The sequence below is a fragment of the Leucopleurus acutus genome (assembly GCF_964270905.1).
Source record: "Leucopleurus acutus genome assembly, chromosome: 10".
Classification (NCBI taxonomy): Eukaryota; Metazoa; Chordata; class Mammalia; order Artiodactyla; family Delphinidae; genus Leucopleurus; species Leucopleurus acutus.
Window position 1 is genome coordinate 40544134 of NC_139153.1, and position 22188 is coordinate 40566321.

At 40.7% G+C, this 22188-nt stretch overlaps 1 protein-coding gene across 3 annotated transcripts in view; it reads left to right on the forward strand.

Annotated features, from left to right (window-relative positions):
• Positions 1-3203: 3203 nt before the first annotated feature.
• The window catches only part of SMARCC1 (SWI/SNF related BAF chromatin remodeling complex subunit C1), a gene marked incomplete at its 5' end in the record, with an annotated part of 178823 nt that continues 159838 nt past the window's right edge, over positions 3204-22188 (forward strand). For 2 of the 3 annotated variants that reach the window (XM_082847256.1, XM_082847255.1), the window contains 2 exons: positions 3204-3398; positions 11362-11481. In XM_082847256.1, coding sequence (XP_082703382.1) covers positions 3204-3398; positions 11362-11481 — 315 coding nt within the window. Of the gene's footprint in view, positions 3399-3569; positions 3706-11361; positions 11482-22188 lie in introns of those variants that run through there. The other variant, XM_082847257.1, reaches the window with a different exon arrangement.

Sequence of the window (22188 nt, forward strand, 5' to 3'; positions counted from 1 at the left end):
TAAAAACGGATACATTGTTTTAGATCTAAATCATTTCAATCTTGACCAGACTGCTTTTAATAATCATCTAATAAAATGTTATGGAATCTATTCCTCAGCAGCTTTGATATTATTCCTTGACTTAAACATTAACACTTTTATATGAATTGAAAAATGAAGTAAGACTTTTTCTGACAAAAACAATTTTTTTGCTGATTTGACAATAATGACTGGCTTTGTCAATTAGGTTATATGACAGACATTTTCCATAAATTGAATAAGCTAAATGTTTGGCTCTAAGGTCTAGCTGAAAATAAACCTAATCCTTGTGATAAAAGTATTTTACCAAAAATATTGTAAAAGTTCAATGAAATAAGCAATATTGTGATTTTCTCAAGCAGATCTGAGTAAATTGATTTAAACAAGATGCTTCTAAGTTAAAGGTAATAGGTATAATAGTCTTTGTCAGGAGTCAACAAACTATGGCACAGGCCCCATCTGGCCTGCCACATATGCTTTTTTTTGTGTGGTAAAAAATATATAATAATATTTACCATTTTAACCACTTTTAAGTGCACAATTCAGTGACATTAAGTACAGTCACAATCTTGTGCAATCATTACTACTATCCATCTCTTAAACATTTTCATCATCCCAAACAGAAACTGTCTGCCTCCTGTTTTTTTTTTTTTTTTTAGCTGTGTTGGATCTTCATTGCTTAGCGGGGGCTACTCTTCGTTGCAGTGCGCAGGATTCTCATTGCACTGACTTCTCTTGTTGCGGAGCACAGGCTCTAGGTGTGTGCGCTTCAGTAGTTGTGGCGCATGGGCTCAGTTGTGGCTCGTGGGCTCTAGACTGCAGGCTCAGTAGTTGTGGCACACAGGCTTAGTTGCTCCGCGGCATGTGGGATCTTCCCCGACCAGGGCTCGAACCCGTGTCCCCTGCATTGGCAGGCGGATTCTTAAGCACTGTGCTACCGGGAAGCCCCTGCTACCTGTTTTTGTAAATAAAATTTTACTGGGAACACAGCCATGCTAACTCATTTATGTATTGTCTAGAGCTGCTTTTGCGCTACAATGGTAGGGCTGAGTAGTTGTGACATAGAACATATGGCCTGAAAGCCTAAAACATTTGCTATCTGACACTTTATAGAAAATATTTGCTAAACCCTAGTCTTTGATACATTTTAGAGAAGCCTTTTGGTATCCTTCCCAGAAACCAAGGAAGCTAATGACTGTAACAACTGGCATCAATCATACAGTTTCCAATTCTTTTCTTTGCCTCAAAATTGAAGAAACCTAATCAACTCTTCACCTGTTGAGCAATAAAAATACTTTTTGATAGATTGCTATGTGAATTTAGCTTGCAGTTTGGAGAACTGTGTGAAAGGTACAGTTCACCGCTAACCACTTTAGCATGCATATTTTGAATAAGAGTTCAGTATTTGTTTACTGTTCTTTTCTTTTGAGGGGAAATTTATAGTAAAATGCATAAATTTTCTTTACTATTCCATAATTGGTATACATCTGTGTAATGCAAATCTATTTCAAAGTACAACTTATTATCACCCCAGGAAACACCCTCATGTCCCTCCTTCCCCTCCACTCCCCAGAGGGAACCATACTTCGGAGTTTAGCCTGTTCTATAACTTCATATATATTGAATCGTACTATGTATATCCCTTTGGGTAAGATTTATTTCACTCAGTATAATATCTGTGAGATTCATCCATAATTTTGCTGTATCAAGTTTATTCCATTTGGTTATTAATTTGTCAAATGGGTTCTTGCTCTTTTCATTATTGAGTTGTAGGAGTTCTTTCTATATTCTGGATATGTCTCTTATCAGGTATATAATTTGCAAATATTTTCTCTCATTCAGTGGGTTTTTTCATTTTCTTGTCGGTATACTTTGAAGCACAAAAGATTTTAATTTTGATGAAGTCCAATTTATTTTTTCTTTCGTTGTCCATGCATTTTTCTCCAGCCTTTCTTCCTCTACTCCATCATCCACACTGCTGCAGTAGCTACTTCCTAATCGATAATTCTGGTCATGCCATTCTCTCTGTTCAAGCTGGTTTTCTAATGCTTACAGGATATTCCAAATTCACTGCCACCCCAAATAACATCTCTGCTTCAACTCCATGGGCTTAAGGAATTTCACGAAGTATGCTTTCACACTTTAAAGACTTTGTTCCAGTTTTTTCACGCGTTTGAAATCTCCTATCCTCCCTGATCACAGTGTCTTCATTCTTAAAAACTCACAAGCAATTAATCACTTGCTGTTCAGGGGTTAGATAGCATTAAGTTCAAAACCCCATAATGGCCAATCATATTTCGTTAATAATTTAAAATTATTTGCCTTCTGCCTCCCTGTAGGTCATTCACTCATTCATCAAATATTTATTGAACATCTGTTAGACAACAGGTACTGTTCTCAGCACTGAGGGTACACCTGCGAACAAGTCAAGACTAGGCTCTCATGCAATTTATGTGGAAAGTATTCAATAAGAAAATAAGAAAAATACCAGGTCATGGTGAGTGTTACGCCAACAATGTCGAGTGAGTATGATTGTTCAAGATTGCATGGTCAGGGATCACTTTTCTGAAGTACATTTAAGTTATGATTTGAAAGCGCCTGAGTGACAGAGGGGATCAGCTGTTGCAAGGGGTGGTGGTCCCAAATGGTTGTTTACAAAGTACGACAGGGTCACTAGGTCTGAGGGCAAGCGGGGCAGGCGCAGATTCCCACCCGGCGTGTGGGTTCCTCCGCCAGCAGGCGACACCCTAAACGGGTTCTCCTCTCGGAACATCTCACGCCAGCCCTTTTCTCCCCGGCGGTGGCCGACGATAACACAGAACCTCCGTGCAGTAGAAGATTGCATAACGATTCGACGCAGGTATCCGGGAAACAGCCACACACTAACAAGCCGCAGCTGGGGGGCGGAGACTGTGAACTGTCCTACAGCCTGGCGGAAGAGGCGGGGGGATGAGCTCGTCCTAGGCCCGCCCAGAGAGAGTGTTGCGCATGCGTATGGGCGTGCTCTCGTCACTTAGGCGCCGGTCCCGAGAAGGGGCGGGGCCGGCTCTCCGCGCCGGAAGGGGGCTGACTGGGCGGTGCCGGGAGGCGGAGGTGGCGGCTGCGCGCGCGCGTGCGAACGAGGAACGCCGCGAGGGCCAGGGCGGGGCGGGCGGGCAGGGCTGTGGGGACGACGTACGGCGACGATGGCCGCGGCGGCGGGCAGCGGCGGGCTGGGGGCGACGGCGGGCGCTGCGGGTCTGGGAGGCGCGGCGGCGGCCGCGGGCCTGGCAGTTTATCGACGGAAGGACGGGGGCCCGACCAGCAAGTTTTGGGAGAGCCCGGAGACGGTGTCCCAGCTGGATTCGGTGCGGGTCTGGCTGGGCAAGCACTACAAGAAGGTGGGTTCGCGCGCTCGTAGGGGCCGGAAGGCCACGAGACGGGGGCCGGGGGCGGCGACTGGCCTCGCGGGCTTCTGGCCGCCCCTCCCCCCGCGCGCCACGAGGGACAACAAAGGCAGGCGTAGGGCCCGCCACGCCCCCGCGGTGCGCTCTCGGCGTCCGCGCGCACGGTACTCCACTGGTCCTCCGATCTCCGCTCTTGGGAGCCCACGCACCCCGGGCAAAAGCCCCCGCTTGCTCCTGCAGGAGCAGGTCGAGCTCAGCGACCCGGAGGGTGTGAATCTTCCTCTTTTGTTGGCTGCTTGAGGTGTGTGAGCTATGATTGTTAAAACTGTCGGAGCCAGAGGAGTAAAAGCGGCAAGTTTTGTTTAGAGACTAGTCTTCAAAGTCAAGTGAGGTGACGAAGGTTTTACTATCTGCTGTTGATATGCTAAAGACGGACTATGGACGATTGTACTCGGACGTTGGTTACAGCAGGTTAAATATAATGAATTACAGTATTCATGAGAACTAATATTAAAAAATGACGGCTTTGGGCTTCCCTGGTGGCGCAGTGGTTGAGAGTCCGCCTGCCGATGCAGGGGACACGGGTTCGTGACCCGGTCCGGGAAGATCCCACGTGCCGCGGAGCGCCTAGGCCCGTGAGCCATGGCCGCTGAGCCTGCGCGTCCGGAGCCTGTGCTCCGCAACGGGAGAGGCCACAGCAGTGAGAGGCCCGCGTACCGCAAAAAAAAAAAAATGACGGCTTTTACTTCACTACTTGTGGTTATGTATAGTGGGAGTGCAAGAGTTAATGTTCACTTGTGGCTAATGTGAGGCCTTCCCTGAGAACCCCATTCATGTTAGATCACCCCGCTTCATATCACCTTTGTTTTCATACCACTTTTTTTTTTTTTTTTTTGCGGTACGCGGGCCTCTCACTGCTGTGGCCTCTCCCGTTGCGGAGCACAGGCTCCGGACGCGCAGGCTCAGCGGCCATGGCTCACGGGCCTAGCCGCTCCGCGGCACGTGGGATCTTCCCGGACCGGGTCACGAACCCGTGTCCCCTGCATCGGCAGGCGGACTCTCAACCACTGCGCCACCAGGGAAGCCCCATACCACTTTTTGAGATTATTTTTATTTACCTGTTTGCTCTACCTTTGGAATGTAAGTTCCGCTGAGTCAGTGGTATTAAAAGTTGTAAGTTAGCCTCTTGTTTATAACAAATGTTTTTTTAGCGTCCCCTTTATGTAACTATTTAGGAATGACTCCCTTAGAAGGTGTAAGGACGCAGACTGCCAAAAATACTCTGCCCCCAAATTTCCGGAACACCCTTTTCAGTTCTCTACTTCCCCCGTTGTGGACCATAACCCTGGGGCAAGGACCTTGTTAGGCCTGTTCACTACAACGTGTCCCGGAACGTGTTTGATCCTCATTGCCTTGCTCTTAGTAGTTGCTTAGTAAATATTTGTTGGAATGAATGAAAAGATAGTCTAGGAACCTACTCATTTGGGGTGTACAGCGCAGTGGAGCCTATCAGCTTTTGGAAGTTGTTAGGCATGGATAGGGATCTTGGGTGCTTTTGCGTTCCATTGTGGTACTCTCAGAAATGACCATTCCTTATCTGAGGTTTTAGGAAGTGAGAAGCGATATATATTTTTATTTACAATATATTTTTTGATTCTTTGACTTTTCCCCCCCCTGAAATTTTGCAGTCACATTTGGGATTGTAGCTTTTTCTCATTTACATGTAGGTAAAGAAGAATATTGTTTTCCCTTGTACAATGGTAAATTGGTCACTTTTTTGGTGTTGGCAGTAGAGCTTCTGGTAGTAGCTAAGGGAGTTGAATATATTTATATTATTAAAGTATTGTTTATCATGTGCCCTTCAGCCAGTACTTTGGCTCTTAAATTAATATACCTTAATGTATTTTTCCCCCCAGTCTGGATTTTATACCCCAGTTTTATTGAGATATAATTGACATATAATATTGTATGACTTTATCAGTGTAGCTTTAACAAAGAGAAATAGGAGGAATATTCCTTTGGATAGCAAGGAAGGGAAAAGAAAAAGGGAAATACAGTAATAGTAATTTCTACCTCTCCAAACTCTGTGCATCTATTTGTGCCCAATTTTAAGAGGGCAGCTTTAGGCTTGGATAATCTTTAAGAGGTTTGTTTGGGTGGGTGAGGAACTGGCTTGAGGCTGATTGCAGGATTTGTCCCAAAGTGTTGAAGACAGTAGGCTAATGTTGGCTCAGTGTGCCTGAGGCCTTAAAGACAAAGTTAAAGTTAGGTTTGACCTCTCAGAGTTTCATAAAGCTAGAGTGTGTTTCTTGGGCCTACTCAGATTAAGAATTGTATATCCCTTGGGCCTGACAGTCAGAATCCTATCAGCCTCTGAGAGTGGTGTTGGTGTGGTGAAAATATTTACCAGAAGGTTCTTTGCTTCCTCTGTACAGGATATATCTCTACCTGGTATACACATTGATAAGATTTAACTAAACTTTTCTGTTGCATTTAATAGTGTGTTTTCAAATTCATAAATCTCAGCAAATAAATGAAATAAACATGACATTGATAGTAGCATTTTTATTGATGGGTTTATGTATGCACTCAGTGAACAACTGAACATCCACCTTACCCAGGCATTTAAAACATAAGTCACTTAAATCCTCACAGCAGTCCTGAATGATAGATATTATTTACTTCATTTTCCACATGAGAGACACCTGAGGGTGGAGATTTAAGTAACTTCTCTAAGAATTACAGTTAGGAGTGGCAAATTTGGAATTCAAAGGTCTGCCTGGCTCCAACCCCCCCTCTGCCTTTTTTTTTTTTTGGCTGCACATAATCCCTCTCTTTAAGGAACTCACAATGTTGTGGAAAAGATAGACATAGGCACCTACTTATAAAACCCAGGTGATTTCCAATTAAAAATGAACTTCCTTGTATTGTTTTTGTCTTCTGAATGCCTATAGGAGGTGCTCAGTAAATATTTGTTCCATGAATGAATAGATTAACTAGTATAGAAACCTGTTTTTTTAGGCTTTGTTGATCCATTTGGCTTAGCAGTACAGAAAGGAGAGTGAATACTTTTTGACTGGGATGAGCTTCAACTAGCCAAAGGAGTCCAGAGGAGGTGACCACTTTAGGTACGTGGAAGCTGAAGCACAGAGAGATTAACTGTTTGCCTGAGGTTGCGTTTTCAGTCCACTAGCAGTGTGGAAGCTTGTTTATCTACCTAAGCTGCCTGCTTTGTATTACTGGGTGCATAACTTTCATAACTTTGAAAGATATATTGCTATCCATAGTTCAGAGTGATTTTCAGATGATAAAACCTTGTGAAGGTGAAGTATATCTATAAGCCATTGAGTTCCCAGGTAAGTTTCTTCCCGAAGTTTGGCTTACCCCTGAAATAAGATTTAAGATTTTAGGATGATTTAAATAAAGATGCTTTGGATTTAACGAAGATTACTAAAATAGAGTAGATTGCCCAAGGAAGGCATTTCAGTGCCCTTTATATAAAGTATTTAACAGTTTAAGACTTTTCTTTTTTCCAGATGGGACATCTGCTACAATAGAATTGTTTACGGATAAGTTAAACTTTTGCTACTATATTAATGTCACAGGGAATATAAAGCAGATTTATTGATAACAACTTTCCAAACATATCCTCCTAACTTTCTTAAAATACTTTGAGACTAAAAAAATTTTTGTTGTCTTAAGTAAAAATTCTGTTGAACTTTTTTTTGATCAAAAGATAAAATTTTTATGACTGAAGTAGTCTATATAATTATTAAATTTTTTTCCCTTTAATCAGGAGTCATTATTTTGAAAGCTGTTAAGAACTTTTTATGTTTAGGTGAGATTTTTGGAAGCAGTTGAAATGAATTTATGTCTGTATGGGATAGTGGAATGAGCATTACGTTCGTTTGGAAGACGTTAGTTCAGTACTCTTGGCTGCTAATTGGTGTCATTGAGCAGATGACTTGATTTCCATGTTTTAATTTTTCATTTGTAAGTTGGGAGTAAGACTGTGACTCCCACAGACAGTTGTTCGAATCAAATGAGATAGTCCTTGAAGGTAGGATTATATAAATTTGAAGTGGTAGTGATACTTTTGCCATGTATCATTTGGTCCCCCTGCTTCATTCTTACTGGTTAAACAGAATGTTACTCTTAGAAATTTTTAAAAGTCGATTTAAAATCTTATAGTTGTACATTGACTGCCTTTTGAGACGGTATGAATCTGACATTAATTAATGTCAGATTCAATTTATTAGTTAAAAATGTCATCTCTTGCATACATTTTAATGTTTGATCATTTTTGTGGGTGATTTGGAGAAAGTAAATGGAGTTAAAAATGTTCTGTAGTTTAAAAATTGGATCTTAAAATACCTAAGATAATCATTTTGATTGGGCTTTGAACCTGGCCATCTTTATTCTGAAACCGTAGGGCTGTCCACATGAAATCTTTCTCATTCTTAATGACAATAAATGAAGCGTGTAGATAGTAGTGAAGTTTAGAATATATACAAAGCTATGTATATAAGTCATTAAAAATTACTTTTTGCTTGGAAGGTTGGTTTGTTTTTTGCTGAACAACCTTCCTCCAAATGGTGTCTTTCAGGTTTAGGATTTGGCGCTGTTCAGTTGTCTGCAGGTATATGAAAAATAAAAAGTTACGGTTATTAATTTTTCACGTTGCTTTACCATGTGTGGAAAAACTTGCAGTACTTTATGTGATTCCTTTGAGAAGCTTGTACTTATATTAAAGATTATAAAGTTATCTTGTGGGTATGTACAACATACTGTGCCAGTTCTGTGGGTTAGACTTGAAGAGTTTATTCTTTATTAAAGATTATACTATGTTGAGTATTACTGATTACTTTCAAAATTGAGTATTACTTATTAAAGATTTACTATGTTGAGTAAATTGGAAAAAAAATCTGATGTTAAATTTTCACTTGAAAGTTCATAGTCCTCAGAGAAGTAAACTTGGTTTTTATGGGAATTGGCATTGTAGGAAAGGGGAATTGTGAGAAGTTTTTAACATTTAAAAATTGCTTACCTGGGGACTTCCCTGGTGGCGCAGTAGTTGACAGTCCGCCTGCCAGTGCAGGGGATGTGGGTTTGTGCCCCGGTCCGGGAAGATCCCACATGCCGCGGAGCGGCTGGGCCTGGGAGCCATGGCCGCTGAGCCTGCACGTCTGGAGCCTGTGCTCCGCAATGGGAGAGGCTACAACAATGAGAGGCCTGCATACCGCAAAAAAAAAAAAAAAAGAAAAAATTGCTTACCTGGTTTTTAACTTCTAAATTATAATAAAATGTGTTCTTTAACTGAGATATATGATAATATATTTGAAGTGGATTTTTTTTTTAAAGTCCAGTGGTTCTTAAAGTGTAGTTCCCAGTCACATAGTGTTACGTGGGAACTTGTTAGAAATGCAGATTCTTGGGCCTGACTTATTGAATTAAGAGAACCATTATCTTAGACTAACAGAATTGACATCTTATGTGCTTAATTGTATGAAACTTGTTTCCAGTTTTTGGCTCATGTCTGACATATTTGTTTCACTTTGTGGCCTTAAGGAAATGTGTTTTTACAGGACACCTTTAAATTAAATAAAAGGAAGCTATCTGTAAGGTTAAAAGGAGTAGTGTACAACAGGGATAGACAGACTTTTTCTATAAAGGTCAAGAGTAAATATTGAGGCTTTGCGGGCCATGCAGTCTCAGCTGCAACTGCTCAACTCTGCTCTTGCAGGAAAGCAGCCATAGACAATGTGCAAATGAATGAGTGTGCTGTGTTGATAAAACTTTATTTATGGACACTGACATTTGAATTTTATGTTATATTCATGTGTCATGAAATATTATTTTTCTTTTAATTTTTTCCCAGCCATTTAAAAAATGTAAAAACCATTCTTAGCTTGTGGGCCACACAGAAACAGGCAGTAGACTGGATTTTACCAACCTTTGGTCTCGGGGATTTCATGTAAAATAAAGCATTCCGGACTTCCCTGGTGGTGCAGTGGTTAAGAATCCGCCTGCCAGTGCAGGGGACACGGGTTTGTGCCCTGGTCCGGGAAGATCCCACATGCCGCAGAGCAACTAAGTCTGTGTGCCACAACTACTGAGCCTGTGCTCTAGAGCCCTCCAGCCACAACTGCTGAGCCCGCATGCAGCAACTACTGAAGCCCGTGTGCCTAGAGCCTATGCTCCGCAACAAGAGAAACCTCGACAATGAGAAACCCCACTCACCCCAACTAGAGAAAGCCTGGACACAGCAACGAAGACCCAGTGCAGCCAAAAATAAATAAAATTAAAAAAAATAAAAATAAAGCATTCCAACAAAATACCATTCTTCAGCAAAGTTAACTGCATACTGGCTGCTCTATTTAGAGTGGAAAGCTAACATACCTGAACAAATAAAAATTTGCGAGGATACTAAGCTTTAAGAATTGCCCTTTTATATTATGCTCTGTCTTTGATTGACAGTAGCACATCTTGAGAGCCAGTCAACTTAAGGCATAGTAATTAATGGTGGACTGTGTAGCTGATATTTTGCTGTATATGTATCACTGAGACATTATTTATTGCAAGAGAAACATTATCTTGAAATGTTGAGTGGTACTGGGAAAGAGGTTCTTTCCAGGAAGAAAACTTTAGTTTTTTTATGGAAGGAAGTATAGATGTTTTTTCCTGATCAAAATTGGAGGTTAAAAAAAAAAAATTAATGATGGCTTTTCAAAGTGATAGTGAATGCTTAATACTAAGTTAAGTTTTTACATTTAATTGAACTCAGTAATTTATGCTTTCCCTGTCATGTACCCTTTATCTTTCCTTGCTGTAATGCTCGCTTGCTGTCTACCACGAATTTGGCCTTCTTGACATTATTCACATTAGCATGGATAACTTTTCGTGTACATTTGTTTTAAAAAAATTTTTATTGTGGTAAAAATCTTATAAAATTTACCATCCTAACCATTTTTAAGTGCCCACACATGTATTTTTTTTAATGCATAAAAACAGTCATGTTATTATGCTTAGAGTTCCTGTGTGTCTGGAATTTGGATGGGCACAGTAGGGCCAATTATCTCTGCTCAGTGGTGTCTGGGGCCTTGACTGGGGATGTTTGATGATTGGCGGTGACCTGACAGCTGGGGGCCACAATCACCTGGAATCATCTTTACTCATGTGTCTGGTGGTTGTGCTGTCAGTCTTCTGAACAGCAGCTGGGGACTCTCCATGTGGCCTCTCAGTGTAGCCTGGGCTTCCTCAGTATGGTGATGTCAGGGTGGTTGGACTTCATTGTTCAGGGCTCCAGAGGTGGGTGTCCCAAAAGAACTATATGGAAGCTGCATGATCTTTTTTGATTTATCTTAAGAAGTCACACAGCATCACTTCTGTTGCATTCTGATGGTTTTAAGCGAGTCACTGAGGATGGTCCTGATTCAACATAGGAGGGCCATAGATCCCCACCTCTTGTTGAGAGGAGTATCAAAGAATTTGTGGACTTGTTTGAAAAACTGTACACAGTTGGCTCTCTGGCCACATGCGAAATATAGTGGCCAGTATGTCTCATTCCATTATATTAGGTTGGCCAGAAAGTTCGTTCGGGTTTTTCTGTTACATCTTATGGAAAAACCCGAACAAACTTTTAGGCCAATTCAGTAGCATCAGGCTCAAGTTTGAGGTCCAGGATCTCACCATCTAATTTAGGTCCGGGTGCAGATGAGAATGACACTTGGGTTTGGTGTCTTGGGCATAGTATTTCTCATTCTTAAGATCTGTTAACTGAAAGGACATGTTATCTATCCCTCCCCACGGCTCCCAGTATTTGTTTATGTAAGTGTCTCAGACACTTAAAAATCTGCCACCAGGCCAGTACTTAGGTACTGGGAAGTAAGCTAACATTGTCTTCCATTGTCTTCTGCACAGTTGCCCCAGTTTTTGAGTCTCTGTCTTTATCTTGCAGTATGTTCATGCGGATGCTCCTACCAATAAAACACTGGCTGGGCTGGTGGTACAGCTTCTCCAGTTCCAGGAAGATGCCTTTGGGAAACATGTCACCAACCCGGCCTTCACCAAACTCCCTGTAAGTACATCAGCTTATCACACTGGGACATCTTCAGTTTCTGTACTCTTGGGTGCAGCCTACAGCTCTTTATTTTGCTGCTGCTATCCTATAGAATAGGAAAAAGGAGGAATCGCTACAGAATTTTAGCTATAGAACACTTGCTTTTGAACTGTAGGAAGCATCTCTTTCAGGAGTCATTTAAAATTTGCATTAAACATCACAACAATTATTACCTAGACTTAACTGTTAACATTTTACTATGTTGTAGTTTCCTTATTGTCTTTACTGTACTAAGTCTTTTCCATTTTTTTCTCCTGTTTCAGTTCTTGTGGCTAGAATGTTGTTTCTTGGAATCTTATTATATTTTGTAGGTGGGATTCTTCTGAGCTTATGTGAGAATATGATTCTGTTCTCCTTGCAGTTGGTATTTTGACTGAAAGTTTGGCTTGGTATAGAAATATTGGGTTATGCCTTATTTCCACATTTGATTTTGTACAGAAAAATCTGATGTTACTTGTTGATATCCCCCTTTTTTTTAATTTTTGAAATTTATTTATTTATTTATTTATGGCTGTGTTGGGTCTTCGTTGCTATGCGTGGGCTTTCTCTAGTTGCAGTGAGTGGGGGCCACTCTTCATCGTGATGCGCAGGCTTCTCGTTGCAGTGGCTTCTTGTTGCGGAGCATGGGCTCTAGGTGTGCGGACCTCAGTAGTCGTGGCATGCAGGCTCAGTAGTTATGGCTCGCCAGCTCTAGAGCGCAGGCTCAGTAGTTGTGGCGCACGGGCTTAGGTGCTCCGCGGCATGTGGAATCTTCCCGGACTGGGGCTCGAACCCATGTCCCCTGCACTGGCAGGCGGATTCTTAACCACTGCGCCACCAGGGAAGTCCCTGATTTCCCCCTTTTTAATACTGATCTTTAAAATTCATAAATAAGTCTAGTTATCGTAAATCATGATCTGAAGACTCAAGTTATGTTTCTTTAGCTCAGGGAACATTCAGTCTGTTAGTCTTCTCTGCCATCCTGTATTTCTTTATATTTTTGAACTCTGATTGTACAAATACTAGATTTCCGGGAACTATCTGTCCTATATTTTCCCCTAATTTTTGTCTTCCATTTCTCTGATTCGGGTTTTTGTAGTTTCCAGTCTGCTGTTTGTTTCCTCTACTGAATTTGTTATTGGTAGACCTTTTTATAAATCTCAAAAGCTTCCGATTTGTGTGTTCTTATTTCATCACTAAACTTTTAGTTTTAATAACTCACTGATTTCTCAGATATAATTGAGAATAAAAAATATTGTTTTACTGATATTGCAGTAAATCTGTTCATTTCACTTACAGTATTTTTGCTATCCAGACATTTATTTTCATTAAGTCAAATATATGGATGTGTTTTTTTTAATCACGTTGGGAAGCTTTCTCCACTTGTAGGTGATAAAGGATTTCAGCCATGTGTTCTTCTAGTACTTGTAGAAGAACAAATTTCTACACTATTTGTAGGTGTCATTTTTTACATGTAACTCTGTTATCCATTTAGAATTTATCTTGGTATTCATTGTGAGCAGTGGATCCAGTGCTCACAAAAAAAAAAAAAGCAGTTTTTCCATATGATCATCTGGTTAACCCAACAACATTTATTAAAGGGTGCTGCTTTTCTCCATGATTTTTTTTTTTTAAGATTTTTTTTTTTGATGTGGATCTTTTTTTGTTAAATTTATTTTATTTTTGGCTGTGTTGGGTCTTCGTTGCTGTGTGTGAGCTTTTCTCTAGTTGGGGTGAGTAGGGGCTACTCTTCGTTGCAGAGCATGGGCTCTAGGCGTGTGGGCTTCAGTAGTTGTGCCACGGGCTCAGTATTTGTGGTGTGTGGGCTTAGTTGCTCCGCGGCATGTGGGATCTTCCCAGACCAGGGCTCGAACCTGTGTCCCCTGCATTGGCAGGCAGATTCTTAACCACTTTGCCACCAGGGAAGCCCTGATGTGGACCATTTTTAAAGTCTTTGTTGAATTTGTTACAATATTACTTCTGTTTTATATTTTGTTTTTTTTGGCCATGAGGCATGTGGGATCTTAGCTCCCTGACCAGGGATTGAACTCACACCTTCTGCATTGGAACGTGAAGTTTTGTTTTTTTTTTTTTTTAATAATGTTTGTTTTTATACTGCTTTTATTTTATTTTATTTTAAAAAATATTTATTTATTTATTTATTTTTGACTTAGTTGCGTCTTAGTTGCAGCACGCGGGCTCTTCCTTGCGGTGCGGGGGCTTCTCTCTAGTTGTGGCATGTGGGCTCAGTAGTTGCAGCACACGGGCTTGGTTGCCCTGTGGCATGTGGGATCTTAGTTCCCCAACCAGGGGTCGAACCCACGTCCCCTGCATTGGAAGGTGGATTCTTAACCACTGGACTGCCAGGGAAGTCCCTTCCTCACTGATTTGAGTTCAGCAAATATTTAGCATTTGATTATGTGCCAAGTTCTGAGAATTCAAGGAGTAATGCAGTGTATTGTTTGTCTTCAGGGAGCTTACTTACCCTCTAGTGACCTATATGAATAGAGCCTTTGACTTTCCTCATCTCAGGAAATGTTTTCCAAGGGAAAGGACATTTGAACTGAGTCCTGAAAGTAGAGTATGGGTTCTTTAGGGACATGCTGGAAGATTGGATTTTCAGGCAGTGATAGCAACATATAAAAGCCTAAAGGCTTTTAATGTAGTTGCAAATAGTTCAACAGGGCTAGAACTGAGGGACAGTAGGCAGAAATATGGGCCAGAATCAGTCATAAAATGACAGGTTTACTGTGTTAGAAGTGTGGCTTTTATCTTGAAAGTGATTAGGAAGCACAGCAAGGGGGTAGAACTCTGTGATTTTTTTGTGTGTGTGTGTGGGGAGGGTGGGTTGTGGGGCTGAAATAAGAAAGAATTGACTGGGATGACTCCACTGAGCAGATTGCTTTCTCACTAAGGTGGAAGCTAGAGTATAAAAGCAGGTTTCTGGAGAAAGGTACTCAGTTTAGTCTGTGTTGAGGTTGGCTCTCCTGTAGGTACCTCAGGTTTAGAAATCCTATAGGTAGTTGGAAATGAGATCTGGAGTTCAAGAGAACAGACTGAATTAGAGGAAGAGATTTGGGAATTACTGGGTACTGGTTGAATTCACATTTGCAGAGCAAGATCATTCCTTTTATTTTAATTATTTTTAGCTAATGCTTTCAAAATACCTATTTCTTAATATGTGATTTAAGTTATATATATTTGTAGTATATTGGTATTATAGTAAGTACATGCATATAATTTATAAATACATTGTTAGATATTGGAGGTACTTGCTCATTTTTTAATAAATGGGAACTACTCTACTGGATAATTGGCATATTTCATTTTCTGAACTATGTGACCAATTGAGGTTTTTGGGTAACTTAAAATTAATTGAAAGTAAAAATTTGCAAGAATAGTATAAAGAACTTTCACTTTCATTTAGAATCCCCAATTTTTAGCATTTAACCACATTTGCTTTATCATTGTCTTTTTCTCTACATGTTTGGGCATATTATTCTGAATCATTTGAAAGCTCCATGTTCCTTTACCTCCAAATACTTGAGTGTTTATTTCCTGTTCTCTTATATTATCAACTGGATTAGAGTTATCAAATCAGGAACTGGTTGAAGTTTTCATCATTTAAAACACTATAATATAATACAGATTATATTTTATCAAGTATAAAATCATTTAGAATAAAATTTACATGTAGCTTTATATGAAGTATTATATGTAAGGTGATTCACATTGTGTTTTTGGTATTTCTAATTAGGATTGTATGAGTGTCTTAAAAAATAGTATTTACAAGGGACTTTATTTGTGGAATATTTAACTCCAGGGAAGTAAACCATTATTGTTTTTCCAGATTTTAAAGATTAGAGAAGAATATTTTTAGGAATAAACCAGAATTAAAAATAATTCATGACTTAGTGCCAGTGGGACCAGATGTACTTCTTTTTCTCAGAATAGTGTTTAGCTGTTTTCAAAATGAAAGGGATTGATATAACGTGTAATGGTGTAAAACAAAAATGGAGGAGAGAGACAATAAAGCAGAGAATGTTTTAGTGAAACATGTAAGCTATTTACCTTAAAAAGCTTTTTTTCCTGAATAAACTGGACTGGTGTAGGAGTTCACTGTTTGGGCTGTTTGTTTTTTGATTTTTTAAAAATCAAAATGGAACTTTATGTACTAACTTACTAAGTCATATTGGATATTAAACAGCTGGCTCAACATAGAGTAGGTTCTATCTAGTGCTAATAGAGAAGTTAGAAAGATTTAGGGGAAAAAAGTACTTTGTAAGGCTAAAAATATATTGCATAGGCAAACATAATATGAATTGAAATATTTTTTACCTCCACAAGTAAAAATTGTTGTTATTCCATAATCCCTTGAAGGCTTAGTACATTTGCATGCATAACACAAACATAATTGTAACTACAGGCATATAGACTATAGACAATTTTGTATTCTACTTTTTAATTTATATTTTATTTATTTATTAAAAAAATTTTATTACGGTATAGTTGATTTACAATGTTGTGTTAATTTCAGTTGTACAGCATAGTGATTCAGTTATGTGTGTGTGTGTGTGTGTGTGTGTGTGTATATATATATATATATATATATACCCATTCTTTTTCAGATTCTTTTCCCATGTAGGTTATTATAGAAAATTGAGTGGAGTTCCCTCTGCTATACAGTAGGTCCTTGTTGGTTATCTATTTTAAGTTCATTTATATCATTTTTAAATTTTATTTTATTTATTTATTTATTCATTTTGGTTGCCGCAGGTCTTAGCTGCGGCACGCAGGATTTTCATTGCGGCATGTGGGATCTTTAGTTGTGGCATGCGGACTTCTTAGTTGTAGCATGAGAACTCTTAGTTGTGGCATGCATGTGGGATCTTGTTCCCCAGCCAGGTATCGAACCTGGGCCCCATGCACTGGGAGCGCAGGGTCTTAGTCACTGGACCACCAGGGAAGTCCCTATATCATTTTTTTTTTTTGCGGTTCGCAGGCCTCTCACTGTTGTGGCCTCTCCTGTTGCGGAGCACAGGCTCCAGACGCGCAGGCTCAGCAGCCATGGCTCACGGGCCCAGCCGCTCCGCGGCATGTGGGATCTTCTCGGACCGGGGCACGAACCCGTGTCCCCTGCATCGGCAGGTGGACTCTCAACCACTGCGCCACCAGGGAAGCCCCCTATATCATTTTTTTAAATTAGATTGCACATATGAGTGATATCATATGATATTTGTCTTTCTCTGTCTGACTTCACTTAGTATGAAAATCTCTAGGTCCATCCACATTGCTGCAAATGGCATGATTTCGTTCTTTTTTTATAGGTAAGTAATATTCCGTTGTATATATATACTATATTTTATTTATCCATCCACCTGTCAATGGATATTAAGTTGCTTCCATGTCTTGGTTATTGTAAATAGTGCTGCAGTGAACATTGGAGTTCATATATCTTTTTTTTTTTTTAATAAATTTATTTATTTATTTTTGGCTGTGTTGGGTCTTCGTTTCTGTGCGAGGGCTTTCTCCAGTTGCGGCGAGCGGGGGCCTCTCACTTTTGCGGCCTCTCCCGTTGCGGAGCACAGGCTCCAGATGTGCAGGCTCAGTAGTTGTGGTTCACGGGCTTAGTTGTTCCGCGGCATGTGGGATCTTCCCAGACCAGGGCTCGAACCTGTGTCCTCTGCATTGGCAGGCAGATTTCCAACCACTGTGCCACCAGGGAAGCCCCATATATCTTTTTGAATTATGGTTTTCTTCGGATATATACACAGGAGTGGGATTGCTGTATCATGTGGTAGTTCTAATTTTAGTTTTTTAAGGAACCTCCATGCTGTTCTCTGTAGTGGCTGTACCAATTTACATTCCCACCAACAGTGTAGGAGGGCTCTGTTTTCTCCACATCCTCTCCGGTATTTATTGTTTGTAGACTTTTTTTTTTTTTTTTTGCCTATGCAGGCCTCTCACTGTTGTGGCCTCTCCCGTTGCGGAGCACAGGCTCCGGATGCACAGGCCCAGCGGCCGGGGCTCACGGGCCTAGCCACTCCACGGCATGTGGGATCCTCCCGGACCAGGGCACGAACCCATGTCCCCTGCATCGGCAGGCGGACTCTCAACCACTGCGCCACCAGGGAAGCCCTGTTTGTAGACTTTTTGATGATGGCCGTTCTGACTGGGGTTAGGTAATACGTCATTGCAGTTTTGATCTGCATATCTCTGATAATTAGTGTGTATCCTTGCCTCTTTCGTCATGTCTTAATTGACCATAGGTGCATGGGTTGTATTCTGCCTTTTAAAATAGATCATAAGGGGACTTCACTGGTGGCGCAGTGGTTAAGTGTCCGCCTGCCGATGCAGGGGACACGGGTTTGAGCCCTGGTCCAGGAGGATCCCAAATGCCGTGGAGCAACTAAGCCCGTGCGCCACAAGTACTGAGCCCGCGTGCTACAACTACTGAAGCCTGCGTGCCTAGAGCCTGTGCTCCACAACAAGAGAAGCCACTGCAATGAGAAGCCTGCGCATCGCAACAAAGAGTAGCCCCCGCTCACCGCAACTAGAGAAAGCCTGTGCGCAGCAACAAAGACCCAGCACAGCCAAAATAAATACTTTAAAAAAAAGAATAAAATTTCATTTTACTTTATTTTTTTTATTGAGGTATAGTTGATTTACAATTTGTTAATTACTGTTGTACAACAAAGTGATTCAGTTATGCACACATATATTCTTTTTTTATATTTTCTGTTATGACTTATCCTGGGATATTGAATATAGTTCTCTGTGCTACTGAATATAGTTCTCTGACCTTGTTGTTTATCCATTCTATATATAAAAGCTTACATCTGCTAACCCCCCCAAAATATGGAACACTTCACAAATTGCGAGTCATCCTTGTGCAGGGGCCATGCTAATCTTCTCTGTATTGTTCCGATTTTAGTATGTGCTGCCGCAGCAAGCACTCCTGTAACTTTATTTTTAAGCATTATTATGGGTTTTGGAGATCAGCACTAAAATATGGTTGTCTTTAATACGACTTCAGTCAGAAGTCTTGATAGACTTTAAAACCAGTTGATTTTGCCTAAAATAAAGCTCATTCATTTCTTTTTTTTAAAAATTAACTTTATTTTTTGGGCTGTGCCGGGTTTTAGTTGCGGCACGTGGGATGTCTCCTTGAGGCGTGGGCTCAATAGTTGTGGCGCACGGGCTTAGTTGCCCTGTGGCATGTGGGATCTTAGTTCCCTGAACAGGGATTGAACCTGCGTCCCCTGCATTGGAAGGTGGATTTTTAACTACTGGACCACCAGGGAGGTCCCTCATTCATTTTTTTTTTAAATTTAATTTTATTTATTTATTTTTGGTTGCATTGGGTCTTTGTTGCTGCATGTGGGCTTTCTCTAGTTGTGGCGAGTGGGGGCTACTCTTCATTGCGGTGCGCGGGCTTCTCATTGCGGTGGCTTCTCTTTGTTGCAGAGCATGGGCTCTAGGTGCGTGGGCTTCAGTAGTTGTGGCGTGTGGGCTCAGTAGTTGTGGCTTGTGGGCTCTAGAGTGCACACTTAATAGTTGTGGCGCATAGGCTGAGTTACTCCGCGGCATGTGGGATCTTCCCGGACCAGGACTCGAACCTGCGTCCCCTGCATAGGCAGGTGGATTCTTAACCACTGTGCCACCACGGAAGCCCTCTTATTCATTTCTTTTCTTTTTTTTTTTTTTTAATAAATGTATTTATTTTATTTGTCTTTAGCTATGTTGGGTCTTCATTGCTGCGCATGGGCTTTCTCTAGTTGCGGCAAGCAGGGGCTACGCTTCGTTGAGGCGCTCAAGCTTCTCATTGCGGTGGCTTCTCCTGTTGCGGAGCACAGGCTCTAGGATTGTGGACTTCAGTATTTGTGGCACACGGGCTCAGTAGTTGTGGCTTGCAGGCTCAGTAGTTGTGGCACGTGGGCTTAGTTGCTCCATGGCATGTGGGATCTTCCCAGACCATGGATTGAACCTGTGTCCCCTGCATTGGCAGGCGGATTCTTAACCACTGCACCACCAGGGAAGCCCTCATTCATTTCTTAAATTGAAATAATGTAAGATACCGAATCTCTACCAAATAGTTTCTTGAGCCAGGTGTTATGGGAAGAGCCCTGAGCTTAGGAATTAAATAGCCATATCCTACCACTCTGCAACCTTGTGTGAAGGCACTTCGACCTGTAGTACCATTTCTGGGAACGTGTTCCTTGCCCTACTGATCCCATGGCATAGTTGTTAGAATCACATGATGTGTGATAATGAAAGCTCTTTGAGAAATTAGAAGTAGTATGTAGTACTTTAAGACATAAAAAGTAGTTTGTTGACTTGTGTAGCAAAAGTGGTTTTGGTAAAAGTAAAAATGTACATGTAAGGCATACATATTATTTAAACATTTATTATACTTCTTTGCGGTGCGCGGGCCTCTCACTGCTGTGGCCTCTCCCGTTGCGGAGCACAGGCTCCAGACGCACAGGCTCAGCGGCCGTGGCTCACGGACCCACCCGCTCCGCGGCATGTGGGATTCTCCTGGACCGGGGCACGAGCCCGTGTCCCCTGCATCGGCAGGCGGACTCTCAACCACTGCGCCACCAGGGAAGCACTCAAATCCAGTTCTTAAGGAAGGTCCCAAAGAGCGATGTCTTCTTGTTTCTCTTCAACTTATGTTCCAGACATAGTGTATTTTGTGTAAATGAGCTGTGAACCTGAGAACTAAAAGAATGCTGTAGTGCCCTTTGAATTAAAACCAGAGTTTTCAGTTGAACATTGATAAGACTTGCTTTACCTTCTTACTCACTGCAAGTGTTTAGTATATATTTATTGGTTGATGTACCTTTGCTGTGATGTTAGTAACTGTCTCAAAGACAGGGAGAGTGGAAGGCTCTTTAAAAAAAATAAGCTAGAGAACCGAACCGTATTTACTTTCTGAAATTAAGCTTTTCTTAAAATATCTACAAAAATGTAAAGCGCAGTACTGACTGATTTTAAACCAACTATCAGAACTCAGTGAAATGATTATTACTCTTCAAAAGGAAATATGTTGTGGAGATTGGTACACATAGTTTCAAGGGACTATCATTAAAATTTTTGGAATTGATTTTCAAATTGTCATAGGAATGTATGTAGGGTTTTTATATCTATCTTTGGTGGAATGTAATGAATACTTCAGGGTAAAATTTGTTGTCAAAGCCAGTTCTAATAATAAGGTCATGTGATTGAACTGGGTAGTACAATTTTGGGACATTTTAAACAAGTCACAGTCTGTAGGCTATCTCTCACTGATACTTTGGAATTGCTACCCATTAAGCGTGACTGACTTCATGGCAGGAATTCTCATGAACTTGGTCAGTCTGGTGTAGAGGAAGGGATGGGAGTTTGAGGACTGTCACTTCAATGATCTGTTTCCTTTATTTGAGTCAATAAACCATGCTTTGTGCTAAATAAATTTTAGGGAAAAGAAAGTTAATAAGAAAGGGCTTAGAGTTGTTAGAAAAAGGAGTTGGATCTGATCCTTGGTTTTATAATTGTTCCCTTCAGAGTACCTGAGTGGCAGGAATAAATGGGCAGGTCTAAGAGGAATCTGTTGTCTTCAAATTTTTCACTTTGAACAGTTTTTCCTGATAGACTTCTTTTTGAGCTTTCTACTCCTGCAAGTGTTCTGTGGCAAAGAAGCATTAGAAAACTAGGAATCAGTGAACATTATGGTCCCTACAGGTTTAAGTATTTTATTATCTGTATCTGAGAATGGTATTGTTTTGCCAAGATCATGCTAAATTCTAGGACTTTCTGGAAAGGGGGAGGAAAAGACCAAGATTAGCATGTAAGTCTGAGAAGCAAGAACAAAAGTACTTCTGGAGACAAATCACTCATCTTAGTCACCACAGGAGTGATACTACACTCTTGGAGTGACTGGAGAAGTTCCTGATGTCCATGGGGTCCAATCTAGCAGGCAGGGCAAAACTGTAGAGACTTCAGACTGCAGCCTGGATCTCCTTAGAACAAGGATATTGTCTTACAAATACAGTTATCAAATTTAGGAAGTTTAACATTGACACAATACCATTATCTACTATATAATCTGTCTTCACATTTCACTAATTATCTCAGAAATGTATCTTATAAGATCTAAACCAAGATCCCACATTTTAGTTATATCTCTTTAGTCTTGATTAATTTGAAATAGTTCAGCCTGTCTTTGTCATTCATGACTTAAATTTTTAACCACCGGACCGCCTGTTCTTCATGACTTAAATTTTTGAAGCATATAGACAAATGTTAGATTTGGAAAATTCTTCCATGTTATTACTTGTAGTTGCAGTTTGTTCATTCTGGTTACTGTTTAAGGGTTTGGCAAATTTTTTCTTAAAGGGACAGATAGTAAATATTTTAGGCTTGCAGGTATATGGACTCTGTCACAGCTACCCAACTCTGTTGTAGCATAAAAAGCAGCCGAAGACAATTACCTACATGAGTAGGTGTGACTGTGTTCAAATGAAAATTTAAAAACTGGGCAGCTTGGTCATAATTTAGTATCCCTTGCTGCATAGTATTTCACTATGGGCATACTGCACAATTTATTTATCCATTCTACCATTGATGGGTTTTTGGGGTTATTTCCAGTTTAGGGCTATTGCAAATAGTGCTGCTATGAATATTTTTGCATATATCTTCTGGTAA